The sequence below is a fragment of the Oryctolagus cuniculus genome, chromosome 4, assembly GCF_051225735.1.
Source record: "Oryctolagus cuniculus isolate XC-2025 breed Fujian yellow rabbit chromosome 4, ASM5122573v1, whole genome shotgun sequence".
Taxonomy (NCBI): Eukaryota; Metazoa; Chordata; class Mammalia; order Lagomorpha; family Leporidae; genus Oryctolagus; species Oryctolagus cuniculus.
The window spans coordinates 138,835,244-138,848,792 of NC_142870.1; the positions used below are offsets into that span (position 1 = coordinate 138,835,244).

Sequence of the window (13,549 nt, forward strand, 5' to 3'; positions counted from 1 at the left end):
CCAATAGCAAGGTTTATTAGGGCAGGGACATCCGTAAGAACGGATGGGCACCTCTCCAGACAGGACCTGAGAGAGTGCCCAGTTTACATTTAGGCCAGGGTTTTTAAGGGGTTGGGTCTTTTTCTTCCCACATCTTCTCCTCCTGGAACAAAGGACTTTTTGGATGTAAATACTAAAAAAAATACTAAAAATTCCTTTCTAAGTCTAGTCTTCCCCCTTATCAGAGGAGGAAGCCTGACTGGTGCCCCGTACCCCCCCGCCCCCATTAGAGGAAAAGATGAGCAGGACCCCTTGGAAGATCAGGATCCAGGGCAGGATGTTTGAAGTGCTGATACTGGGCTGCACCTGGAAGGTTATCAGGCAAAAGGGGCGGGGACCCCCACCAGGCAGGTAGAAGGGGCAGGGCAGGGCAGGGCAGGGCAGGATGTTTCAAGTGCAGATACTGGGCTGCCCCTGGAAGGTTATCAGGATGACTTTGAGTTGCATATGCTGGACCTAGATGTCTCCTTAGGCCTTTGTCACACACATATAAGCTCATATCTGACTTCCTACCTAACAGAACCAGTAAGGAAATGAAATTTCTTAAGAAAATCATTATGAATATATGATTTTACTGTTTCACTATGTAAAATGTTGTAACATTTTTGCTGCAAGTGATAAATGTGGCGGATCATTTGTTTCATCAATGGAAACTGATTTACTGGGCTTGTGTTAAAAAATTATGTGGAGAAAATTACAGGAACAGTCTAAGTTTGCTATGAAAACAACGTATTTTTATTAAAGTAATTAAAATAAAAAAACAACAACAAAAGGAAAATTCCACAACCTTTGTTTGCAACTATATAATCTTTATGTAGAAAAACTATAAAGCATCAGTCTGATCTGGAAAGCAGCTCCACGACAAACCTAATCCTTCCATCAGGAGTAACTTAATTACGGAATCAGTTTCACCCAAAAGAAATCATCTTGCTGTACAGTATTCAGTTGAGCTGATTTCAACTACAGCATTCTCACTTCTGAAAAATTCTTTCCTGGTAAGTCACATCACCAGATACAACATACCAGAGCCTGCTGAAGTCAAAGGATAAAACACAAACACTCTAAGCACAATTACAGGTGAAAATGAATGAAGGCATTTTATCTATAGATCTACAAAACTATACAAATTGCCAACTATACATATAATCCATTTACATCAAAGCTCCATGAGGTGGTACTGAATAAACACAAAGGCATTGACCTTTCAACAATGGAACAAGGCTCACTCGGAACAGCAGCACATTCCCACCTTTTAGCCCAGCATCACACTTCCCCTGGGATTTGCATTTGCTTGTTATCTAAGTTGATAACAAAAATAAAGAAAAAAGCCAAAGGTAACTATTAACACACTCCCTAACACCTATTCTAAACCATGCACCTTACTTCGTAAAGGTTTGCTTATATATATTCCTTTAACTTATACCAGTGTCTTCACTAGTATTTGCACAGAATTGCCTATAATTTGCTTTACCTCTAAAATGTAATAGAAGAAAACACACAAAAAAAGCACAGTTTTTAAATGTACAGTCTTAGAAAAGTGGTACTATTTATCTTTATAAACAAACAACTTTTTCTGCTACAGAAATCACATTGTTGTGGTCATCAGAGCAGTTTAAGTCACTTTGGCAATACACAGGTTTATTTGCTTTTTAATAACAATAAACTATTATCATGGCCATATAATTTTTCAAAACTTCTATCACTGTGGAGGACACATATACAGAGCATTTCTAATAAACATAAATCTGATCTTGATTGAAATCCCTTTAAAATAAGTGCTCAAGAATATTAAACTGGGGGAAGGGGTTAGGCAGAGAACACATTTGGTCAGAAGTAAGTATTTCCTCCAAGGTTCTTTACTTGGGATAAAAGTCCCACGGTAAACCCACAGGAATGAATGGTCTGCAATAAAGAAAAATTAGGTCAGACGATAGCAATTTTAGCAGAAAAGCCACAAACATTTTGAGCCAAATAAAAAGCATTCTCTTGGATCAGGGCTTTTTGTTATGTTCTTTAATCCCTAACTTCTGAACATGTTACAATTCAGAAATTTCCATCTACTCAACTAACAATAAGGAAAATAAAAGGTCAGTAAAAAAAACTTCATGAACAGGATCCTTTTCAATCATAGGTTTCTCTCTCTGGTAAGTAGACCAACATTTAACTTTCTCTCACGTGCATGAGAGGGAGAGCTCAATGGTAGTAACCTGTGTTTAGATAGATGTTAGACTGCAGGGTAAAAAGCTTCAGTCTTGCCCTTTATAAATCACAATAGAATTTCTGCTTACATGTAGCTGCAGCAGTGGACAGTAACTGTCTAGTACACAGTTGAACACGGCCTTTCCTGTAACTAAAACCCATATATTTAGTCAAAATATAGAAATGGTGCTATGTAACATAGGAGTAGTCTTCAGATGAATAGTAAGCAATTAGAAAATTATGGTATATCTCCCCCCCTGAAAATTCACCAATTTCTGATCCCACTCAATTTTCAGAGTCCATGGGGAAAATCAAAGTCTTATTCTGTATTTTTTCATACAGTAAAATTAGAAATAAGCTATTTAACAATACTGTTTATAATTCAAGACCAAATAACTCAATCCAACTTAACATGAACATTAACAAAGTTCAAAGAATATGCTCTTAGACCTAAGCAATTCTCAACCACACCAAAGGGAGCCAGTTTTTTACCACTGTTAAAATCAACTCTAATAGTTGTATCTGGATCCAGATATAGAACTGCTAGACTGCAGTAGGGAAATATTACAAATAAGCAGCCAAAACTGACCTAACATTTTCTACTCACTTCTCCTTCTCTGGGATGTTTTGTTTTAAAAAAGAGAGAGAAATAAGCATCCCTTACAACTGAACTAGGCCATTACCTGACCAATTATTTCTTCTATGAAGATACCAGTAAATGATAGAATGCCAAAATCACCAGCCACTCAACACTATTGTTATTTTTGCAAAGAAAAGGCAGATTATATAAAATTCCATTCTCCCGGGCAATAAACAGGGGGAGAAAAGCATGTTATTTCAAAACGGCTATATTTATAGGTTTTTAAATATCTGCACCAAATGTTCACATTTAATTATTCTGAGCAACTTTTAGGAATTAACATTTCCTTAAAATTGGACAAAAGAGTGCATATTAAAGGAGTAGCTTTCAAGCAATATTTGCACAGTAATAAAGCCATTATGTAAAATAATCTGGCTCATTTGCAAAGCCACTGTGGATTTGTTCATTTTGGAAACAACATGTCTGACTACTTAGTCACTACAGCTACTCCCCAAATAATAGGCACAGAATATCTTACTCTGCAACTAGGGAAGATTAAGTAAAACAACTTGAAAAAATATTTTTAAAAAACAAATTAAATCAAAACAATCCATTATTATAATAATTTCCTACTTTCCTTACTAGGGAGGTGAAAGAGGAGAGACATCAAACCACTGTATAAAGTGCCTAATGAAAAACTGAAAGCAAGATTCACAAATAAAGTCAGTTCAAGTCTACTTAACCCTTTATTACATTCTATTTATGGAAATGCTATGATCAATATTATACAAGTTTTCTTATTTCTTCTTCATATTGCAGCAATTTTATTTTCATCCACAACATAGTTCAACTCTGCAAATGATTTACATCACCTTTTGCACCTCGAATTTACAAACCATTGGGTGTTAAATTTTCTGAAAACAATTTTATGTTTACATTTTACTTAAAGCTGTACCTAAAAACTAAATCCTTAAAACACAAAACAAAAACCTAAGATGTTTTAAGCTTTAGAAACTTGTAAAAATACTCTAACACCAGTGTTGAAAGGTAGCCTGCAGAAGACTATAAAAGGGCATTATACAAAAAAATTCCATGGCCAAATTTTGTTAGAAAGTTTCTTTTCTAAATATACTTCTTTCATGATACAAGATAAAATCAAAAGATGAAGACTTAATTTTCCCCTAAAAATAAGCAGTTGCTCAGAACACAGGTTGTATACTACAATCATACTGTTTCTTTGAAAAAACAAAAACAGTTTCAGCTAGGCATTCCACTTAACAACACCATACCATATGCACCCAGTCCTTGGATCTGAGTATCAGTATTATCCAGGAGAACCTTTCTTTAGAAACTGATTAGCAAATCTACCAAATAGAGCTGTAGGTCCCTTGATTTCAATAGTCATCTTAGTAAATATAAAACTTTAGCTACTTGAACACTGGAGCTTATAAAGTGCATTAGATAGAAGAAACACAACAGTAGTGCCAAATTCACTAAGTAGGACTTCAAGGGACTTGGTATACCAATGGGGCAAAAAAACAACATTACAGTTTTCTGTTCAGATTTTATTTGAAATCTAGTTCAAATTGTCAAAGCTACAAAAGGGGGGAAGACATCTGTATTATTTTTGCTAAGTCACAACATCCTAAAACAAAATACTACTACTGCCAGCAGATCCATTATACACATTTCTGATGAAACTCATTAGCACAATAAAAATTTCATCTTGAGAAACAGCCACAATGAAAGTAATTTATACAATATAAAACAATGACAGGTCTACAGATGCATTACTCATGAGTTTACACATGCATTCACAAACAAACAAAAACCCCAGGAATGCTCTTTCATTTGATTTTTTTGTTTTGTTTTTTTAAAAAACAGACCATTCAGGCACAAAACAAAATCGCATTTCCAATAAATGACAGTATCTTAAAAATTTATGTCAGTGTTTGTTTTTCTTTGACTTTTTATGAGACCTGTGTGGAGACCGGGACTGGGATCTGGATTTCTTCCCTGATTTTTTAGGGGATCTAGACCGTGATCGCCTAGACCGTTTGGGTGTCCTTGAACCAGATGGTGACCTGAAGAAACAAACAAAAAAACCCAATTTATCAAAGTATTCACATGATCAAGATTGATTTTCCTTAAATCATCTAAAATGATATTTAACAAAGCACAATAAAAGTTACTGGAATAAGACTGTACACCTATCAAATGTATACTTTGCCTACTGGATACACACAGAGAGCATTTATTTTGTAGTTACTATACACTGCATCGGCAATCATCACTGCAGAAGCTTGTTTAAAACGACAAATTTCTGAGTCTTACCATTGCTCTACTCAATCAAAATCTCTACAGGCAGTGACTGGGGTATTTTTTAACAAGTTGAATCTCTGATCTTATTATAAGCTAAAGTTCAAAATGGCATGTGAGATGATTCACAACATGTAAAAATCCACAGCTTTGTAGCCTATTATCTTGAGGAAAAAGGTAGCAACCACTGCAGTAGCATTCAAGGGCATCATTAAAAACTGCATAATTTTGGAAGCGCTCTTCAGAAAGATAAACAAAACAAATAAATAGTTATATACATGTTTACACACACATAAGCAAATGTCATTTAGAAAAGGAGAAAGTTATTTTATAAATTTTATTAAAAAGTTACCATTAAAAAAAGTTACAATAAAGTGTTAATATATAAAACTCTTTTTGCTCTTAGGGAAAATATCTCTATATAATACCAGAAAAATAAAACATTTTTGAAACACTTTTCTGAAACTAAAAGAAAAAGAGCATATTAAATTACACATTGAAGAAATGGCATTTATTGGTATTTATGGTATTTGTTTCCAATAAATCTCTAACCAAGAATTGCTAGTAATACTGCTTTGGGGGAAAAATGTATTTTCCTTTTAGCTTTGACAAAAACCAGAGAATATTCTATAGAAACTAAAAAACAGAATGAAAATAAAGCAGCTCCCCCCATTCTACAGGAAACACTGGATACTGATGCTTACAATTCTTGGCTAGTCTTTACTTACTGGAAGCCCTCTTTGTACTTAAGTGATGAAGAGAGATTGGGGTGGGGAGTAATAACCTAAAATGAAAGTATAACTCTTTGGTTTTTATAAATTCTTTTTAAGAATGTCTGCCAATTAAATTATTTTCAAAAGCTGGTAGAATGACAAGGTATTTAAAATATTACCAAAAATGACTTGCATTTACCTTTTGGCTTTTTTGCTAACATCTCTAGGAGAATCTTTGTGAGATGACCTGGAACGTGAGCTCTCTTTGTGAGATCTTTCTGAACGCTCTGATCGCTCCGATTTTGGTGATGGGGATTTCACTCGTCTACCACTGCTACTGCGAGATGGGCTGGGGGATGTACTGTGTCGTCTTTTCCTATGGAACAAAGCCCCCATAAGTGAGTAAAGGATTAGGTATTCATTTTCCTTTTATTAAATTGGCTATTACTTTCTACCATTTTACAATAACTTTTATTCTCACTAACACAGTAATCTATTTTCCAACAATATTCAAGGTCTTTTATCCCAATAAGTCTTAAACATAACTTAAAATTGAGAGAGAACAGATTTCAACTAGATTGGAATTTCTTTTGCTACAAGAGATTATTGGGACAATGAATAAAACTTAATTAAATCCTCTGGATTGAGTAGCATTTTTAATGTTTATTTCCTGTTCTGACACTTTCATTGTGATTAAATGAATGTGTTTAGGAGGGTGGGACATCATACTGACAAATTACTTTTAAATGATTGGGGCGGGTGGGAACGGGTGTTTGGCCCTGCAGTTAAGATATGCACACCCCACATCAGTGCCCGCTTTAATGACCAGCTCCTGACTCCAGCTTCCTGCTAAACGCAGATCCTCAGAGGCAGCAGTGATGACTCAAGCAATTGGACTCCTGCCATCCATGTAGAAGACCTGAACTGTGTTCCTGGCCTCCTCACAGACATTTGGGGAGCGAACCAGTAGATGGAAGCTCTATCTGCCTCTCCCTTTTCAAATAAATAGAAATCAAACAAAGAGACAAGCAAAAAACTCCTTGCTTAAAAAAAAAAAAAAAGTTGGACAGCTGGCAGAGAAAAGAATAAAGCAGAAATATTCTAAAATTTGGGGAATGTGGGTGAAGGATATCTAGGAATTCTTCACACAATTCTTTTAACTTTTCTGTAAATCTGAAATTGCCAAAACATTAATTATAAAGTGACATTTTTTATTGAACCAATTAGTATAACTTATTTGGAACTCATTTGAGTGATAAAATCAAAATCTTTTTATTTGCAATAATTTTTTATTAGAAAAACTTCAGTTCTATTAACTGAGCAATTTTCTTTACTAAAACAAAGATGTAGGAACTGAGGAAATAAGAAATAAAAACTGTAAAGTGAGGAGCAAGTCCTTGTGGCCTATTTATATAATCTCCTTTCAAGATAAAGCTTAAGGACTCAAGTTTACAGGTAGCAGCCTCGGCACCTAGAGACTGGAAAAAAACACTTATATGGGAGGCAACAAAGATGATCTAGCAAGCTGTTTTGTTATTTAAGTCTCAGGTTTGATACTTAATACTGTAACTGAATTCCTGCACTGAACTAAGGCTAAGGACATCCTATGAACCATGTAAAGGGATGATGACCCAGTTAAATAAACTAACTGCCCCATTTGTCAGCTACTTCTACCTCCTGTAAGAGGGAGCCAAACATGTTCCTCATGAGAAAACACTACTAGTATCAATGATAAAAAATATTATAAAATAGACCATCATTCCAAACCTTGAAACCTGCATACACATTAAATGTAAGAATTGTTATACCTTTCTTTCCTCGTTGGAGTACACTCATCTTTTTCCTTCTTGTCTTTGGATCGAGATTCCAATTTTTCTTTATCCTTTTTATCTCTTTCTCTTTCTCTTTCTAATTCTTTCTCTTTTTCCTGTTTTAGTTTTTAAAGAAAACATTTAGTTGCTTAAAAATATCATCTAGGTTAATATCACTTACATAATAGTATTTTCTCTTCTAGTAAACAATTTTTCAAATCACTACTTAAGGTGCAATACCATTTTCAAAAAAAAAATTCTATCTTTCCAAGGAAAACTAGCCGTTTCTTCTACTTATGTTAGAAAATAATACTAGTGACAGTAGTTACATATTTACTGTTTGTCACAGGCTAAGTAATATTTTCAACAACTTTCCACATATCATTTTGTGTCTTTGTTTAACACACCCCTAGGGAACAGGACTATTCACCCTCATGCTAGAGATGAAAATGAGACTCAGATTAAGTGTCAGGTCTATGGTCACACAGGAAGTGAAGAAATGATTTTAATTCAAACTCTAGAGCCACAGCTCTTCTTCTCCCACTCTCCATAAAGAATCAAAAAACTAATAATGCACTGATTTTTTCATCACATATTAAAAAGTGATTCTTCCTTGGCTGGCGCTGCGGCTCACTAGGCTAATCCTCCGCCTGCGACGCCGGCACCCGGGGTTCCAGTGCCGGTGGGGCGCCAGATTCTGTTCCGGTTGCCCCTCTTTCAGTCCAGCTCTCTGCTGTGGCCCGGGAGTACAGTGGAGGATGGCCCAAGTGCTTGGGCCCTGCACCCCATGGGAGACCAGGAGGAAGCACCTGGCTCCTGGCTTCAGATCGGCGCAGTGCGCCAGCCGTAGCGGCCATTTGGGGGGTGAACCAACGGAAGGAAGACCTTTCTCTCTCTCTCTCACACGGTCTAACTCTGCCTGTCAAAAAAAAAAAAAAAAGTGATTCTTCCAACTCTTCACAAGGATGATTTAAAGCAAAGAGCAACAGGCTAAAGGTGGGAAATGGCAAATCCACAACAGACTTACCACCACAATCTTATAGCAAAAAATTAGTACTAAAGATATTTTAAATCTTAATTTATAAGAATACAACTCACTACATGACATGTAATTATATAAACCAGAATAATAACTTATGTGCTCATCCCCAGATGCCGCAATTGTGACTTACGACTTGAAATTTTTATTTCCATTGGTAATAAGACAATTAAATGAACCTATAAGGCCCAATTTACTAACAGGAATTTAATTTCTCTAGAAAAGCTATCTGATAGTTGACTCTTAATTTTTAAAAGGTAAAAAGGCCTTTACCAGATATTGGCAGTTGTTTTGTGTACAGCCAGACTGTATGTATTTTCTGCTTTGTGGAACATTCTGTCACTGACACATGAAAGCCGCCATAGACAATACGTACATGAATAGGAACCGCTCTGCTCTAGTACAACTTTTACAAAATCAGGCAAGGGGACCGGTGCTGTGGCACAGGAGGCTAAGCCTCTGCCTGCTGCCCCAGCATCCCATATTGGTGCCACTTTGTGTCCCAGCTGCTCCACTTCCAATACAGCTCTCCACTATGGCCTGGGAAAGCAGTAGAATATGGCCAAAGTGCTTGAGCCCCTGCACCCACATGGGAGACACAGAAGAAGCTCTTGGCTCCTGGTGTTGGATCGGCCCAGCTCCGGCCATTTGGGGAATGAATATCAATGGATGAAATCTCTCTCTCTGTCTCTGCATAAATAAACAAATCTTAAAAAAAAAAAAAAAAAAACAGTAAAAGTAGTAGCTATTATATAAATCTATCTTGAAAAATTGGGAAAACCACAACACAGCTTCAGAGAGTGAAGTGGGCTACAGTGACTTGCCTCATGGTTCACACAGAACATGGCACCAGATTCTACAGGTCTGGGTAGCACCACAGTTAAAAGACTGCTCCACATTACCTGAATACAGCAGCTTTCTAGTAATAAGCTCCCTTTGGTAACTTTTCCTTATTTCTCTTTCTATATAACCTATTTTATTTTTACAGTGACAGACAAGATATACAAGTAGATTAAAAAATAGCAGTCCTAACAAAATTCCTAGGTTCCTTGCACAATTACCACATGGGGCTGCTAGTCCTAAAATTCTCTGCATATTCCTACATACAAGGGACCTTTTTCAAAAGGTTCATGGAAAACATGCATTATGAAAAAATTACATATGCATAGTTTTAAAAAATGTCTGCACCAGGCCGGCGCCGCAGCTCACTTGGCTAATCCTCTGCCTGCAGCGCCGGCACTCCAGGTTCTAGTCCTGGTTGGGGTGCCGGATTCTGTCTCGGTTGCTCCTCTTCCAGTCCAGCTCTATGCTGTGGCCCGGGAGTACAGTGGACCATGGCCCAGGTCCTTGGGCCCTGCACCCACATGGGAGACCAGGAGGAAGCACCGGGCTCCTGGCTTCGGATCAGCGCAGTGCGCCGGCCACAGTGGCCGGTTGGGGGGTGAACCAACGGAAAAAGGAAGACCTTTCTCTCTCTCTCTAACTCTGCCTGTCAAAAATAAATAAATAAATAAATAAATAAAAGTCTGCACCAAAATCAGCATCTTTAATTCTAGTTTTCCTCAAACTTTTTCAAATGTCTTTGTATTTTTTTGTGAATGAGAACACAAAGTTCCTCAAAAGCTTAGAATTTACCAAACAGGGATCCTACCCCTTGCTTTCCTTCCTTGGAAACAATGAGACATGAAAACTAAATTAACTTTGCAAATCCAGCTTCCATCTTTATCTCTGTGCCAATTGTGGTGGCTACTGTCTCAATAGTCACAAACGTGACTCTTCCAGTATGGTCTCCTCCAGTTTTGAAAGCAGGCTTTTAGCAGGATTAATATTCTAGTCCATAGTTACTATCCAGAATAAAATACTGTTCTATTGCCCTAAGAACTCTTTCCAAAGTGGAAACAGTTCTAAAATATCATATTTCAAATTGTCAGAATGCAACATTTGCACATAAAAGGATATACTCTGAAATATACTTTTCTTGAGTCTACCAATATACAGACATTCTAGGAAGTCAGATAAGTAACTCTGGAAAAGACACACTAAATATACTTATTTCTTACTCGTTGAAGAAGTTTATCTCTGTAGTGTTCCACTTGCTCCTGAAAACTTTGGCCTGGTTTTTTAGGTCGTTTTCCAGATTCTAATTCATCCTGAAACTTCATGACTTTAAGCTGTGAAACAAGACATTTCTAAATAAGTATCTTCATCACTACAGTTTCTCAAACATTACTTTGTTCCTAGAGCAAAGTAGTAACTGATTAGGACTCAGTCAAAATGTAACATCAACATTAAAAAAACAAAACCAAAATAACTTTCTTATCCAAAGGCCACTACTTATCAGATAAGCCCAACAACACAAAATCCAAGTGACCAACGTAAGCCCACTGTATTCTCTGCACAGTGGTGAGGACTCACAAACGATGAGTTATGTATGCTTCATGCCCGTAAGTACTTACTTCTTCTCTCAACACAATGATAATGAATTTAGTATTCGGTTCCTCAAATAATAAAGGCAAGGTCGGTAAAGGTAAACAACTGTTAGCAAGGTTATGACAGCAAAACACAAATAGCTTTGAAAAAAATTTTTAAAAAGGGCAGCATTTTCATTACGCACACTTCATGAAGGACCAAACACTGAGCTGAACTGACTGAAGGTTTCTCTCTACTTGTATCACAAAACACAATGAAGGGGCCAGCTACCCACATCAATGTTTTTTTAAAAATCATTATAAATTCCTTACTTAAGAGTTCCTGCTGATATGGTATAAGTCTCAAGCACAAGTCTAAGACACCTAGGAAACAGATGACCAAAGCTCTCAAGACAAAACAAAGCGGCCCATGCAATGGCTGGTGAGTCATCCCTCCTCTGCTGCCTGTTGTCAGGTACCACCTTCCCCCTCAACTATTCACTTTCCTCAGATGAAGCCAGAAAGAGATCTTTGTTCTCCAATGACAGAGTAGAACCCCCAGTTGGCTCCCTACCCCTATTTTACTCTTCCAACCCTTGCTCGTAGAAATGGGGATAAGAGTAGAATAAGAAAAGGTAATTCCAGACTAAGCATTACTCTAAGTGGCATCTAAAAGATGAAGAACTTATGTCCTGTGAATACCACATTATCATACGGCAACAGGTTTTACTCAAAGTGTATTATCAGAGTGTGTCACTACTTTAAAACACAAATCCTCTGGTTTTTATTAACTGCTAAAAAATGTTCAGCTATAGGCATCTTTATTAGGACACACTGGGGAACAGAACAGCTTTTAAAAATAAAACACAGCACATATACTACAGCTTATAATAAAATGAGTTGCAAAACTAATTTAGAACTTTATTCCTCACTTAAGAATTTGACAGAAAAAGGGATAGTACTCACTGGATTTCAAATTAAGGGCCAGAGAAGAAAGATAAGAAAAGCCTTGAAGTAAAGCTCATGAGTCCTGAGTTCTAATCCAAATTTGCCACCAATTATGGAAATTACTCCATATGATTAAGTCTCTCACAGTAAATAAGGGAGAAAAAACAGGTAATTCTAAGATGAAGGCAAGATCCACATTTTAATATTAGGATCTGATTTACAGCCCAAGTCCCTGAGAGGCAGGAACTATGAGAATAAGAGAAATAATCTTCGATTATCTGACAAAGAAGAGGCCAGATTATGAAACAGCACATACAATACAGAAACATCTGAGGGAGGGGTGTGCATGCACACACATATATACATATCACATATATGAGGGTCTTCGAAAAGTTTGTGGAAATGGAATTAAAAGATGAGTATATTTTGGTGCAAAATATTTTGAAATCCATGCATAGCTTTTAAATTAAATACTTTTCCCATGAACTGTTTGAAGACTCCTCATGTATAAATCCAATGTAGAAATAATGTTCACAAAATCCATGCAAGTTAACCAAAAGGTAAATTATCTCATTTTCTTCTATATAAGTTGAAAATAAGATTTTAAAATAATTAAATAGTCTCTGGCCGGCGCCGCGGCTCAGTAGGCTAATCCTCCACCTAGCGGCGCCGGCACACTGGGTTCTAGTTCCGGTCGGGGCGCCGGATTCTGTCCCGGTTGCCCCTCTTCCAGGCCAGCTCTCTGCTGTGGCCCGGGAAGGCAGTGGAGGATGGCCCAAGTGCTTGGGCCCTGCACCCCATGGGAGACCAGGAGAAGCACCTGGCTCCTGCCTTCGGATCAGCGCGGTGCGCCGGCCACAGCGAGCCAGCCGTGGCAGCCATTGGAGGGTGAACCAACAGCAAAAAGGAAGACCTTTGTCTCTCTCTCTCACTATCCATTCTGCCTGTAAAAAAAAAAAAAAAAAAAAAAAAAAAAAAAAAAAAAAAAAAAAATTAAATAGTCTCTTATGGTATTCATAAGATAACTTCAATTATCAAGAAAATGTATTTTGGGGCTGGCACTGTGGCATAGAGGGTAAAACTGGCACCTGCAGTGCTGGCATCCCATATGGGCACCGGTTCCAGTCCCGGCTACTCCTCTTCTGATACAACTCTCTGCTATGGCCTGGGAAAGCAGAAGATGACCCAAGTCCTTGGGCCCCTGCACTCGCGTGGGAAGACCCGGAAGAAGCTCCTGGCTCCTGGCTTCAGATTGGCGCAACTCCGGCCATTGTGGCCATCTGGGGAATGAACCAATGGATGGAAGACCTCTCTGTCTCTACCTCTCTCTGTAACCCTGTCTTTCAAATAAATAAAATAAATCTTAAAAAAAAAAAAAAAAAAGAAAATATATTTTTATTGAACTCAGTCTTTGTTTTGCAATAGTTTAATCAGGCTGGTAAAGCATAATTCTCAGGAAGGTGGAAGGACAACTGAGATAACAGCTCAGAAGG

General features: G+C 37.3%; 1 protein-coding gene across 15 annotated transcripts in view; it reads right to left on the reverse strand.

Annotated features, from left to right (window-relative positions):
- Positions 1-751: 751 nt before the first annotated feature.
- The window catches only part of U2SURP (U2 snRNP associated SURP domain containing), a 61,808-nt gene continuing 49,010 nt past the window's right edge, over positions 752-13,549 (reverse strand). For all 15 annotated transcript variants that reach the window (XM_089331092.1, XM_089331094.1, XM_070072685.2 and 12 more), the window contains 4 exons: positions 10,761-10,871; positions 7,659-7,777; positions 6,050-6,226; positions 752-4,902 (listed from right to left, as the gene is read on the reverse strand). In XM_089331092.1, the coding sequence (XP_089187218.1) occupies positions 4,764-4,902; positions 6,050-6,226; positions 7,659-7,777; positions 10,761-10,871 (546 nt within the window). In that variant the 3' untranslated portion in view covers positions 752-4,763. The remainder of the gene's footprint in view (positions 4,903-6,049; positions 6,227-7,658; positions 7,778-10,760; positions 10,872-13,549) is intronic.